This window comes from Diaphorina citri, unplaced genomic scaffold (genome assembly GCF_000475195.1).
Source record: "Diaphorina citri unplaced genomic scaffold, Diaci psyllid genome assembly version 1.1 scaffold262, whole genome shotgun sequence".
NCBI classification, from domain to species: Eukaryota; Metazoa; Arthropoda; class Insecta; order Hemiptera; family Psyllidae; genus Diaphorina; species Diaphorina citri.
This window is the reverse complement of record NW_007377699.1, coordinates 183,133-198,690: the sequence shown is the minus strand read 5'-3', so window position 1 is coordinate 198,690 and position 15,558 is coordinate 183,133. Positions and strand designations below refer to the sequence as shown.

Below are 15,558 nucleotides of genomic sequence, written 5' to 3'. Positions count from 1 at the left end.
TTTCGGTGTAATTTAACAATATCTCGGGAACGGTATAAGCTAGAGACTTGAAATTTGGTATCTCCCCAGGGAAGACTAAAATCAAGCTCCCAAATTCCAGGTAGGAGTAGGAGTGGGTGTATAAATGAGATACCTACTACCTACATAACTGTGTCCCTGGCAAACGTATCATTAGTGTATCTACTCGCCTACTCTCTACCGCACGGTGCGGCGGCTGTAATCTCTAGAAGACTAGACGAGAGAATTCTTTACTTGGCCAAGTACTCCGGCCGGTCGCACTACTCCAATTTGACGCGTTTTTTCCTTAAAATACACCAGGGCATTTCAAGCATAAATCATTTCTTTAACATGCGACAAGAAGTGAACAAGTGTGTTTCGAGTGTCAGAAATGCATTCCGGATTGTCGGCAGCCATTCTCTCCGCTTTGGCGAAATACAATAAGACCATAATTTTCATTTAAAGTAAATAACATTGTAACTTTCGAATCTTTTCCTTGACCCGAGGGTCCACAACAAATCATTTTTCCTAGGAAAATATGCAGACAATAAAACTTATCACACGCCGTAATTTATCGTTTTATCATTAGAAATAGTTTCACGTATTTCTACAAACATACATACCTGCCTTGGTGGTGTAGTGGTCAAGGCGGTCGACCGGTAAACAGGAGGCCGTGGGTTCAATCCCAGCCGAGGTATGGGTTTTATCCTCAATATAATTTGAGAATTTGACTACAATAATAATAGTAGCCTACTGCTGGAGTAAAGGGACTTTTCAGTCCTCTGCGAGCAGTATAAATAAGCACTATTATCATTATTATTATATTAATTCATGTCATACATTATGCAAAGCATAGCGTGACATGGGCGGTATTATATTTCGCCAAAGCGGAGAATGGCTGCCGACAATCCGGAATGCATTTCTGACACTCGAAACACACTTGTTCACTTCTTGTCGCATGTTAAAGAAATGATTTATGCTTGAAATGCCCTAGTGTATTTTAAGGAAAAAACGCGTCAAACTGGAGTAGTGCGACCGGCCGGAGTACTTGGCCAGGTAAAGAATTCTCTCGTCTAGTCTTCTAGAGATTACAGCCGCCGCACCGTACGGTAGGGAGTAGGCGAGTAGATACACTTGCCGTTTGCCGGGGACACGGAAGAAGAAAAAGAAGAAGAATACAAGTACATTGACCAAACTCAATCTTGAGAGGTATTACTTCTGACCTTGAAGTATCATTTTCATTCTCATGTCGGGTACAAGTTTTTCAACAAGCACAATTTTCGAGAAAAGTTCGAAACGTGAAAGGACAATGCTCTTTATCCAACTTTTTATCAAGTTTGTTTCCCCAGACTTTTCTGAAAAGCTCCCAAGTTCAACGATAAGATCATGAGTTATACAATGTCTCAGGTGGTTGTTGCTAATTATGTTCTAGAAAATAATGTTGAAAGTTGAAAGGATTAATGAGCTAGTGCTGATAGTGTTTGGTTGGGCAACTTCTATTATTTTTCTGTACCCACAAAATATCCATTTTGAAGTTCAAGTTAATTGAGTTTGCGGTTTGATCCAAAGCTTTGTAGTATATTTTGTGATAAATATGTGTATACTCTTATCATTAACAAAGTAGTTATGTTCTAGAAAATAATGTTGAAAGTTGAAAGGATTAATGAGCTAGTGCTGATAGTGTTTGGTTGGGCAACTTCTATTATTTTTCTGCACCCGCAAAATATCCACTTTGAAGTTCAAGTTAATTGAGTTCGCGGTTTGATCCAAAGCTTTGTAGTATATTTTGTGATAAATAAGAGTATATCATTAACTTATCTTATCATTGACAAAAATTTGGTATGTAGTTCCCAAATGTGACAAAGATGCAACACAAAACGTTTGGTTGAGATGGTTGCTGCCCTTGGCGGTATTTTGACCGTTTTTCGGCGGTTTTCAGCTATAGCGACATAACGGTTAGAGATATATTGTAAAAGAACACTCAAATAAGCATCATTTAATAGGATAAGGAAAGTCGTGTGATGTTCACACCAGATTTTTTACAAATCATGGACCATTTTGTCACGCCTCGCGTCTATGAATTCAGGCCCAAGCCGCCCAAGGCACTTTTAGTTTTTGGTTCGAGAAGACACTACATTGCAAGATCTAACTCTACAATAGAAATCTAATCAAGTAAACATTAATTCTAATCAATATTTTCTCCTCGTAATCATCTTCTTTATTTGCTTGCTTGTTATCATTGGGCTCCAAGCTCTTAGTGACTATACTCTCTTTATTTACTAGGGTATCGTTATTAACCTTATTAATGTCATATCTTTTATTTGTTTAGAACCTGAAGGCCTGAAAGCAAGATGTAATGACGACAGTATTATTCTTCTCTTCCTCTTACTTCCCCTTCTCCCCATTTCCCCTTATCTTCCCCCCTCTTGCAATACTTTCTCATTACTAGTATATCTCTGCTATACATTAGTAATAGAAAGTAAAAATACCAATGGACAAATGACTGAAAGGGTTAATAAGATGAATTAGGAGATTGTACGGGTATGTAATGTAGTCAGAACATGACATTTGAGCAAGACAAAACTATAACACAAACATAGAGAGAACTAGACGTTTGCAAATTAGGAAGAGAAAAATGTATATCAGCAAAATGACAGGGATGCTGTCCGTAACAAGTACCTACCTATGTATAACAACCACACTAATGTAAATAAATTGTGCAATACTTTCTCATTACTAGTATATCTCTGCTATACATTAGTAATAGAAAGTAAAAATACCAATGGACAAATGACTGAAAGGGTTATAAGATGAATTAGGAGATTGTACGGGTATGTAATGTAGTCAGAACATCACATTTGAGCAAGACAAAACTATAACACAAACATAGAGAGAACTAGACGTTTGCAAATTAGGAAGGGAAAAATGTATATCAGCAAAATGACAGGGATGCTGTCCGTAACAAGTATGTATAACAACCACACTAATGTAATAAAATTAGAGTTCAAACTGTCGAAAATGACATTTAACCTTTGTGTCAAAAGCTAGAAATGGAATAGTCCTCATTTACCTATAGGCACTGCTAGGACAAGACTGAGAAGTCCTTTCAGTATGCTGGGAGATAGGTAGGTGCTTGTCAAACAATGGAATGTTCATTTACGTTCCCACCTCGTCGGGAAAGGTGACAAGTATGACGAAATATGGGTCAATTACCATGATGAAGTACCCAGTCGAAAATGACATTTAACCTTTGTGTCAAAAGCTAGAAATGGAATAGTCCTCATTTACCTATAGGCACTGCTAGGACAAGACTGAGATATTTATCTTCCTTTTCTCTCTTCTCTTTAAGTCTTTATTCCACCTTCTCCGTCTAATTCTCTTCCGCCATTATTTTTTACGTTTTCCCCCGTCCTCCTCTTCAGCTGAATCTCCCCCTCTTCCTCCTTTGTCACAGTTTGCCATCCATATAATTTCGTCTATATCCTTCTGTATTAACCTGGGGGCATTTTTTTCTTTCTGTAGATTTAAAAAAGTGCCTTTTTCCGGCAAAATCTCTCTCGATCGGAGGAGAAATAGAAACAAATTGAATGAGTTATATTGTTTCAAGCCATCGAACTGTGAAACTGCTCGAAAACACGTATTAATGAATGCTCTCTCCCCTTGTTTAATACGAGTATCAAGTCTAGTGCCTACGCCACACGTAAATATAATGCATAGGCTGTATGACTTATAACCATGTATCTAAGTAAGTAGGATGGAAAATGAGGCTATAGGTATTTACACAAGCCATGAATGAATGAAGAGGGAAAAAGAGAGTATCCCTTGACAGGAATCCATAAATCCAGTATTGGAGATTTCCATCAAGTCTAATAGCCTATAATGCTTAGTGGTGTTCCCCTCCCAATCTAGCATTCCCAATGGAATTAACAAACAATGGAATGTTCATTTACGTTCCCACCTCGTCGGGAAAGGTGACAAGTATGACGAAATATGGGTCAATTACCATGATGAAGTATCTCTCTCCACACATAATGGGCACAAAGGTCATAGACTGGCATAGATAGAGACAGTCATAAATTGTACAATAGAAACAAATTGAATGAGTTATATTGTTTCAAGCCATCGAACTGTGAAACTGCTCGAAAACACGTATTAATGAATGCTCTCTCCCCTCGCTGAGTATCAAGTCTAGTGCCTACGCCACACGTAAATATGATGCATAGGCTGTATGACTTATAACCATGTATCTAAGTAAGTAGGATGGAAAATGAGGCTATAGGTATTTACACAAGCCATGAATGAATGAAGAGGGAGAAAGAGAGAGTATCCCTTGACAGGAATCCATAAATCCAGTATTGAAGATTTCCATCAAGTCTAATAGCCTAAAATGCTTAGTGGTGTTCCCCTCCCAATCTGGCATTCCCAATGGAATTAGATAGGCTTTTACGGCTAAAATAAACTCGGGATCCCTAAATGAGATTTACATTCGAGGGAAAAACATTCTGCATACGGAAAACATCGGGAAACTTTTTCAAAACGCCAGAATGGAACTTCATCTTCGTTTACTCGCAAATGAAAACAATGTAGAAACTTTTCAATCAGAAGCTCATACGATTTTTTCACCTCGGGGGAAAGCTATTTTTCGCAGGTATTAAGCTCCTAATACCTTAATACATCTTCGTTTACTCGCAAATGAAAACAATGTAGAAACTTTTCAATCAGAAGCTCATACGATTTTTTCACCTCGGGGGAAAGCTATTTTCCGCAGGTATTAAGCTCCTAATACCTTAATATAATTAAACCGGAATAATGTCTTAAATTAGCCGACGCGACGGGGCGCGAGTTTAAGTACTCCGCTTTCCGCTTTGTTTATGAACCCATTGACCCATTCCCATCGAATCGGCATGACACATTTACATTTTGTCGTCTCAGTCCTCTTTCATTATACAGGGTGGTTCGTGATTTGCGAACCAGGCTTATATCTCAGAAACGGCTGGGAATAAAGGAATGAAATAAACGGCATCATCTAGATGAAATTTTGATGATTAAAATGGCTTTTTTTAAATTTGCAATTTTTTTTGCAAAACGGCCCATTTTTTGCCAAATATAGGTCACTCTTATGGGAACCCCCCTTTTTTATTTAATTTTTGGAATCAGCATAAAATTTTAATTGAAAAAATGTATTCACTCGAAAATATTTGCTCTACAAAAATTCTGTACACTGTGAGAAAGAAAAACAATTTCTTAATTCTTTCTTTAGTTTTTGTATTATTCACGAGGAGCAGATTGGAAAAAGGGCCTGTGGGCCCACAGGCCCTTTTTCCGTTCTCTGCATTTTTAGCTTCTTTATACTCTTGAGAATGTGCACACCAAATTTCATGTTGCTATCTTCATCCCAGTGGTCAGGACAGCTGTTTTAGTAAAGTCATATCAGCTGGTTTTTGGTAATCAAAAATGATTTAGCGCGAAATATACATAATACCTACATTAAAGTTCAATCGCAAATTCAGTAAAGGCAGTGAAAGATTCGAGTACAATACTGTTTCACTTGATACTTGAGCGTAAAAAAACTTAAATCCACCAAGGATTATGGTAATAATGATAAGATTGTGTGAACAAATTATGTTATTTAAATTCAGTCTCACCAGCTTTTTTCCATGATAAAAATAAAAACAATGTTTCTACATCCCATTTCCATAGTATAAAATATGAATTTGTATTTCAACAAGCTTTTACACTCGTCTAAAAGTACAATTTAAAATCTAAATAAAATAAAACAAGAAAAAACTAATTTATACTTTTGGTTACCCAATGTAATATACAATTTCCTTGTTTTAAACGTTGTTTTGTTGAAAACAAACTTTGTAAACAATCGTAGACTTGGGAGCGCTATATTTGCTCAATTGAAATATGTTAAAAATACAAATACAGTGTGTTCGTTCAACCTTGTGCTGCATTTCTGAGGAGGAAATGACTTCCAAATGGAAGCTCATTTGAATATAGGAATATTCTAAAGGTAACACATATCTAGATGATATCGGTGGAAAAACAAATTGAATATTCCATGTCAGTGCACTCAATTATGTGAGAAATGAGGACGATATGAAAGACATAGCAACCACAATATTAATACAATTTTTCATTGACATAAAGGTTTACCTGCATCCTACATTGGTATTTTACCAGGAAATTGATATTAACATGATGCCGTTTATTTCATTCCTTAATTCCCAGCCGTTTCTGAGATATAAGCGTGGTTCGCAAATCACGAACCACCCTGTATACGTAGGCCCAGTAGTTAGTCCAGCTACTGGCCTCCTGTTAGTGCCCAGTCCAACCCAGTTAGTGTGGTTGGTTTCAATAAATTGTATTTGTAACCGTACTGGAGAAGGATGGATAGATTTCAAGACACAGTGATTATCATTGCTTCATTTTACTCGTAAGTGGAAGACATAGGTACCTACTCGTAAAACCAATAGAGAAAAAAAGATAATTGAAGCTTAAATTGGAATGTTTACGAACTATACCTTGATGTTTAATGGAGTTTGGATAGGTAATATAACAAAAGCGAGCACCTTGTAAAGTTAAATTATCCGATACATACTTCGCTTCCGATAGCAATTGGATTCAATGGAATTTAAAAGCGTAAATATGTTGGGCTCCAAACTGGAAAACAACAACATTGATGTTCTCTTAATTTCGCCATTCTATGAAATATTGCCTCCCTCTTCTACTTGCATCTCTCCTTTCAATCTTCCCCATCCAACCTATATCCCCTCCTCCCATTCTTCTCCTAACCCATCCTGATAATAAATGGATAGTTATTTATTTCCTCGTCGGAGAGGTTTATTTAATTAGCTTTTTCTCTTCCCCGGAAACAACATTGATGTTCTCTTAATTTCGCCATTCTATGAAATATTGCCTCCCTCTTCTACTTGCATCTCTCCTTTCAATCTTCCCCATCTAACCTATATCTCCTCCTCCCATTCTTCTCCTAACCCATCCTGATAATAAATGGATAGTTATTTATGTCGGAGAGGTTTATTTATTTAGCTTTTTCTCTTCCCCGGGTTTGTTTGAGTTAGTGAACTCGTAAATGTATTGCCTGGCATAGCATATTCACCTGATTGGTTGTGCAGATCAAACGCGGCCATGGGTCCGTCTGTCGATGAGCAATTCGTATCCCTATAGGTGAGGGTTATGTTCCAGTTGGGCAACTTCCCATGCTTGGGATCTGCCACACTGCGCACTGCCAGCTGGATGGAGGGCAAGATGGTCTGCATGGTTTGTTCGTGAGATTCCCGGTTCTGAGGCGCCAACACAGAGAAGCGTACTGTTCCTGGTACACTCGTCTTACTTGATACCACACAGAGGACATTGAGGATTAGGAAATAGTTGACCATGAGATTAGCGCCAGGCAGCAGGATCTTCAAATGCTTGATGTGCATTCTCAACGGTATCTTGCCATTGCTGTTATAACGGACAGAAGGTGATAGTGACATCTGATGCTGTCCAGTTCACACCCTGGTGAACCAGGGTCAAGGTCATCTCGAGATACTAGCAGACTTCCATGATTATACCCTGAAAATATGAAAACGAAAATGGATGAAACAAAGTGAAATGATTTAGCGCGAAATATACATAATACCTACATTAAAGTTCAATCGCAAATTCAGTAAAGGCAGTGAAAGATTCGAGTACAATACTGTTTCACTTGATACTTGAGCGTAAAAAAACTTAAATCCACCAAGGATTATGGTAATAATGATAAGATTGTGTGAACAAATTATGTTATTTAAATTCAGTCTCACCAGCTTTTTTCCATGATAAAAATAAAAACAATGTTTCTACATCCCATTTCCATAGTATAAAATATGAATTTGTATTTCAACAAGCTTTTACACTCGTCTAAAAGTACAATTTAAAATCTAAATAAAATAAAACAAGAAAAAACTAATTTATACTTTTGGTTACCCAATGTAATATACAATTTCCTTGTTTTAAACGTTGTTTTGTTGAAAACAAACTTTGTAAACAATCGTAGACTTGGGAGCGCTATATTTGCTCAATTGAAATATGTTAAAAATACAAATACAGTGTGTTCGTTCAACCTTGTGCTGCATTTCTGAGGAGGAAATGACTTCCAAATGGAAGCTCATTTGAATATAGGAATATTCTAAAGGTAACACATATCTAGATGATATCGGTGGAAAAACAAATTGAATATTCCATGTCAGTGCACTCAATTATGTGAGAAATGAGGACGATATGAAAGACATAGCAACCACAATATTAATACAATTTTTCATTGACATAAAGGTTTACCTGCATCCTACATTGGTATTTTACCAGGAAATTGATATTAACAGCGAAAGGTCATTGGGGTTGTCTTCATCATCATTGGCAGCCCTTATACTCGTAATGTCCACTACTGGACAAGTTCTCCTCCACCAGACAAATCTACTCTTCTGGTCTACAAAATTGATAATCCGAAGAACTCTACATTTAGAACACGTTTACTTGGTTCTTTGTTTAGCAACCACCACCGTCATCCCATCATACCGAGATTTATTTTATTCTTCCTGCTTCAATGGATTAATCTGATAATTTATTATTGTTAATGCCTCCACGCAGTCTCTCATGGACGATATTTCCATCAAACTTTCATATTGTAACAAATTACGAAATGTTTTTACAAATTACAAATGTTTCAATATACGGCAGGGGAATTAGAACCCAGTGTTGCCTCGCCGTTACCCGTTACCACTAATCATAAATAATGTTCGGTTGGTATTACTTGGGGGGGTTGCATACCCACACTCCACCTCTCTATGCCAGATTTCCACCTTTTTTTGTTTGCAGTGTTTCTTTCTGCAAATATTGTGCTATACTGATGTTGGCATAGTGGATTGCAAATTTGCAATAGTGGAAACTAAAGCTACAGGATGGAAAATAGATAATTAACATGTTAGCATAACGTTAACGCTTCTATGTATATGAGAGGAGTTTATAATAAAATTGATTGGAAGTTACTTTTTTCCATGCTTTTTCAATTACGGTGGATAGCGAATATGAACAAGCAGAATGCCTGGGAGAGTAAAAAGTAAATTAATTTTCAATTAATATTGTGATACATTGATGTCGAGGAATTTCATTTGGTTTCAAATAAAGATATTAGGATATTACCTATGTATTTTTTGTATATTTATGATTATTAATGCAAGATCCACATTCTAAAATATAGACGGCATAAAAATGGTAGAAAATTGATTAATATACATAGGTATGCATCTACGCATCAGTACAATCTACTGCAGGTAAATTTATATTGAAAATTTTGAAATACAAAATTACAAATCCTTAAAAAAAGGTTAGTAATATGGTAGAGTGGAGGTAATGTTGCCTGTTTGAATACTTTTTTAGGAATTTGATTATTTTATTTTTTCATCAATTTTGCTAAGTGCAATAAAACATCATTGTTCATTTTGAAATACAAAATTACAAATCCTTAAAAAAAGGTTAGTAATATGGTAGAGTGGAGGTAATGTTGCCTGTTTGAATACTTTTTTAGGTATTTGATTATTTTATTTTTTCATCAATTTTGCTAAGTGCAATAAAACATCATTGTTCACTACAATATAGGTACCTACTCGTATGTAATTTGGTTAGATTGCACAAAAATTTCAATACTAACCGTACACAGATAACGCTCGATATTATTCCAAACAAAAAGCTCACAATCACTAATGAAGTAATGAAAACATTTAATTATATCAATTCATTTTTTTAGAAGGGAAGGGGGGATGTCCAAAGTTATCCCCTATTACCTAAAACAAATACTGCCATTACTTTTAATGGGCCTTTATCTGGCTAGGACTCCCAACACCATTATTTTTTACGTGACTCTCTAATGTCATGTTTGTTCTGGAATAAGGGACAAGGACTATTATTATTGTTAAGGTTTTTTGTGTCATTACATGTTGTGTTTTTGTGAGGATATACGGATATAGTATTCAGTATTTAGAAAGCTGGACTGGCAAGAGACCGAAGCTCTAAAAGCATTAATTAAGAGAGCTTAAGAAACTAAAGCTACAGGATGGAAAATAGATAATTAACATGTTAGCATAACGTTAACGCTTCTATGTATATGAGAGGAGTTTATAATAAAATTGATTGGAAGTTACTTTTTTCCATGCTTTTTCAATTACGGTGGATAGCGAATATGAACAAGCAGAATGCCTGGGAGAGTAAAAAGTAAATTAATTTTCAATTAATATTGTGATACATTGATGTCGAGGAATTTCATTTGGTTTCAAATAAAGATATTAGGATATTACCTATGTATTTTTTGTATATTTATGATTATTAATGCAAGATCCACATTCTAAAATATAGACGGCATAAAAATGGTAGAAAATTGATTAATATACATAGGTATGCATCTACGCATCAGTACAATCTACTGCAGTTATTTTTTCATCAATTTTGCTAATAAAAACATCATTGTTCATTACAATATAGGTACCTACTCGTATGTAATTTGGTTAGATTGCACAAAAATTTCAATACTAACCGTACACAGATAACGCTCGATATTATTCCAAACAAAAAGCTCACAATCACTAATGAAGTAATGAAAACATTTAATTATATCAATTCATTTTTTTAGAAGGGAAGGGGGGATGTCCAAAGTTATCCCCTATTACCTAAAACAAATACTGCCATTACTTTTAATGGGCCTTTATCTGGCTAGGACTCCCAACACCATTATTTTTTACGTGACTCTCTAATGTCATGTTTGTTCTGGAATAAGGGACAAGGACTATTATTATTGTTAAGGTTTTTTGTGTCATTACATGTTGTGTTTTTGTGAGGATATACGGATATAGTATTCAGTATTTAGAAAGCTGGACTGGCAAGAGACCGAAGCTCTAAAAGCATTAATTAAGAGAGCTTAATTTCTGCTCCTTCTTCCGAGAAAAAGGGGCAGTTTGAAACAAACAATAAACTCTGACCTTCAGGGGGACAAAAAAAAAACAACTGAAAGAGTTTTCTGGAAATGAGGACGCACGGTTCGGCGGTTATTCCGGACCAATTTCCGCTATTTAGGGCTAGACAGGGAAAAGCTCAAAAGGAACTAGCGCTTCTCACGACTTTACCTTTTACCACAGGTCGCTCAAATTTTGGAGACAGCTTCGATATTTTTTTAGAATTTTTTCCTTCCTAGAAATACATACCTACATAGGTACCTACATACATACCTATGTGTTAAACATATAAAAGCAAAAATGTTGTGCTCTGAGTGAAAAGTACTCCTGAACTGTAAAACAATTCATTCTAAATGACACAATGAAAATACAGAAGAGTACGTCCAGACATGGAAAGGAAGAGTAAATAAAACTTAATCCTTCGGAAAGCTCAACAGTTTGAACTTAATTTTAATACTTTAAGCTTTGGGGCAAACTGACCTTTGCAAAATGATTCTTCCGTTAAAACCTTGAGTTTAAAACGGTTCTCTTTGCTTTGGAAATTTTATAATCCTTGACTTTCGCTAGGAAAGTCAAATGGTGAACGGTTTCCCACGAAGCAAGGGGTCAGAGCTTTTACGGATTTTGAATTTTTGATGCTGATTGCTGATTTAGGATTTAGGTCAAAACTCGACCAAATTGACTTTGGTTCTATCAGAGTCTGGACCACTTTTTGAGTGTGTGAGAGAGAGAAAAGGGAGGGGACCTTGGAACATACAACAAATGATGTGTTCCAAAAATTGGACCTTAATCACTTAATCCTTCGGAAAGCTCAACAGTTTGAACTTAATTTTAATACTTTAAGCTTTGGGGCAAACTGACCTTTGCAAAATGATTCTTCTGTTTAAAACGGTTCTCTTTGCTTTGGAAATTTTATAATCCTTGACTTTCGCTAGGAAAGTCAAATGGTGAACGGTTTCCCACGAAGCAAGGGGTCAGAGCTTTTAAGGATTTTGAATTTTTGATGCTGATTGCTGATTTAGGATTTAGGTCAAAACTCGACCAAATTGACTTTGGTTCCATCAGAGTCTGGACCACTTTTTGAGTGTGTGAGAGAGAAAAGGGAGGGGAGCTTGGAACATACAACAAATGATGTGTTCCAAAAATTGGACCTTAATCCAACCCCTTCTGCTGCACCTTTTTCCCCGTCTCTTCTAAACCTCATACTTCTCTTTTTCTCTCATTCTTTTCGACCTTAATCCAACCCCTTCTGCTGCACCTTTCTCCCGTCTCTTCTAAACCTCATACTTCTCTTTTTCTCTCATTCTTTTTCAATCTTTTCTCTCCCTCCTCTGCCCAAAATCCATCCTATTTTTTCTTCTATCCTCCCCTCTCTGTCTAGTATCTACGGCCTTTTCTGTACCTCGGACTAACCGCCTTGTAATATGAGAGTGCTATATATATAAAATTGTAAATTTGTCTGTACATTGGACCTTAATCCAACCCCTTCTGCTGCACCTTTCTCCCGTCTCTTCTAAACCTCATACTTCTCTTTTTCTCTCATTCTTTTTCAATCTTCTTTCTCTCCCTCCTCTGCCCAAAATCCATCCTATTTTTTCTTCTGTCCTCCACTCTCTGTCTAGTATCTACGGCCTTTTCTGTACCTCGGACTAACCGCCTTGTAATATGAGAGTGCTATATATGTAAAATTGTAAATTTGTCTGTACATTACTTCTAGAATCGTGAAATGTTTAGTTATTCTTACCCCTTATGCATCCCCGATTCCAAAAATCACATTAGAAAAATTTCTGTCTGTCTATATGTATGTGTATGTATGTCTGTCTGTTACGCTAAATAGACGAGTATGTATTCCCAATGAAGGTCCATACCAAATTTGGTGCTTTCCTGAATAAATGCAGCTTTTGGCCAAAATTGTGACGTTAGGCCACCCACTATCTGTATGTATGTGTATGTATGTCTGTCTGTTACGCTAAATAGACGAGTATGTATAATTGTATATGAATCTCGTATATTACTCCGAACTTGTACCATGTCGTATGCAAGTAATACTATGCCGCCTTCCACGCTGTCGGTGTAACTCGGCATTTGCTAAATGAAAATCAATACCTAGATTACCTAGACGAATTTCACTCTTAGGAGTGTCTTTTACTGTCTAGACACTGGAGTCTGTGTATAATTCTTACTCGCACTCCTATAGTTCCTTTGTAATATCTACGCAATACTTCTTTGATATTGGGATTGAGTGGAACACATCATATGCCTTGAGGCACACTCGGTTTGTGAAGAGTCTAGGTTTACCTTCCCCTTTGGATCAATTTAATTTGGAGAAACCATTTACTTCTACTTTACTTTTCATGTTCATGAGAGCGAGCGTTACTGGCCTTAGGTAAAACCTGAACCTAATGTCTTGGCAAGCTATGGATTCCGTTAGAGCTGGGGGGCTTGCAGACTATTTCAGCTATTATTTATAACATGAATACCTACTCTGAGAGTGTTAGAGTTATCTGTATTTCAAGAAAACTCTGTTAAAACTGTAAGCTATTATTTATAACATGAATACCTACTCTGAGAGTGTTAGAGTTATCTGTATTTCAAGAAAACTCTGTTAAAACTGTAAAAAAAAAGTGTTCCGCAAGGACAATCTGGAAACTAAAGAGGCAAGGATAAGGATAGTAAAGAAGACGATTGAAGGGGCGTTACCAAACTGTTCTCAGGAAGAAGTGTCAGGAAGAAAATAAATTCAGACTTAATTAGCGCTAGCAAAAAACAGATATAATAAGAATTAAGGAAGGGTAACAAAGCAGTAAATCTCAGCATTAAATATACCATTTGAACTCACTTAGACTTTCCATTATATGAGCTCTTATTATTATTTTCATGTAGGTACCAAATAATTGCGTTGGCAAAATGCCCGACTTTCACATTATAGCGAGGAGAGGAAGGAAAAAGCTTATTCGACATTTTTTCTTTAATTTTATAATTTCTACAAAAATGCCGAAACGCATTGAGCGAAATAGAGAAGAGAACGAAAAGGAAAAGAAATAAAGGAGGAAAAGAACAAATTGAAAGGAAAGACGGGGTTGGCATTTTTGATCAGCCTCTCAATCAGCCCTAAGGTGATCGCTTTTGGGGTGACATTTGATTTTGGCTACAAAAGTTTTACGAGTGGATGCCCTTCTCACTCAACTTAGCTATTTTTTTAGCAAGGAAAATTTTCAGGATGGTATCCTCCCTGTTTAAAGTTCCGCCGCCAGCCAGGTATACTTAAGACTAAATTACCATAATCAGGATTAGAATCAACAGTAGATAAAATATTCAACATTTAATCGCTCAAGTGTTCAAATTGCTCTAATTGAATACCTCCCCTATTTTCACTCTCTTAGTTGGATAAAAAACGTCCAATTTGTTTTTACTTTTTACTTAATTAACTCTGTTGCTAGAATCTGCATTAACCCCATTTTCACTGCTTCAATAAACGTTTCGCCATTTGGGTGATGCACTTTGTTTTTATGCTTGCGAACTTTCGTCGTGCTGTTTTCAGATTTCGTTTGAAGCTCTGTGATTTTTCAAATTGGAAGCGATAGTGCAGAAAAACATACACATATCACATGCTTGAGATTAAGAGATGTGTTAAAGCCAATAGGTACTGGACAAATTTTAATTAAATTGGTCAAAATTTTACAAAAATATCTACTGTACCTTTATAAGTCTTCTAATCGGTAGTGTCAGCATAATAGGAAAATTTTATTGGAACCCTCTATAACTACAGGAAAAATAATACCCGATATTCGTGGAACTTCATATGCCAAACCAGTTGTCAAAACACCGATTATTTATAGATTATCGAGTTAAGAACAAAATTCACGTCCTGACGAAGAAAGTACAAGAATGGCAATCTTTCCCGCCTGCGTGGACAATGTGTTTTCCAAGTTCGAACTGGATCTTGGCATGAAGATCATTTGCATCTTCATCATCATCTGTGAGGCTATCAACAATATGTTACTCACCCTCCTTTGTCGTCAAGGTGGCTACTACGTTGAACATTACTACTTCGCTCTTGGTCCTCAAGTAGTCATGATCCTAAGCATTGTCGTCCTTATTGCCCTATTCGTAGAGGCCCAAGAAGAGGTCCATTTGACCTTGAATGTCCTCTGGTGGGTCGCCACTGTTGTCATTATATTCTGTGCGGGCCTCGCAATCATGGATTTTGTCGGCAGTGATTATTACGCTTTGACGGGCGGTGTCTGTACGTTGGCCATCATATTGTCTCTTGTTTTCATCTTGGCTCAAACAGCGGCCATGGTTTATGGAATTCTGGTGTATTGGAGTTTATATGAGGGTATGTAATGGAAGAGGAAAGTTTGGGAAATAAACAAGAGAAAACCAAGGTGATAAAGTCATTTTCCCTTCTTTGATGGTTGGTTTTGACTTTTGCATTCCAAAAATGCACTATAAAGGTTTACCGTACCACGTTTATGGGTGGGTGACCATAATTTTCATTTAAAGTAAATAACATTGTAACTTTCGAATCTTTTCCTTGACCCGAGGGTCCACAACAAATCATTTTTCCTAG

General features: G+C 36.5%; 1 protein-coding gene across 1 annotated transcript in view; it reads right to left on the bottom strand.

The window, feature by feature from the left end:
• LOC103506780 (receptor-type guanylate cyclase gcy-28-like) overlaps positions 1 to 15,558 on the bottom strand; it is a 95,635-nt gene that overhangs the window by 49,247 nt on the left and 30,830 nt on the right. The window contains exon 3 of the mRNA XM_026821763.1: positions 7,121 to 7,578. Within this exon, the coding sequence (XP_026677564.1) occupies positions 7,121 to 7,499 (379 nt within the window). The 5' untranslated portion in view covers positions 7,500 to 7,578. The remainder of the gene's footprint in view (positions 1 to 7,120; positions 7,579 to 15,558) is intronic.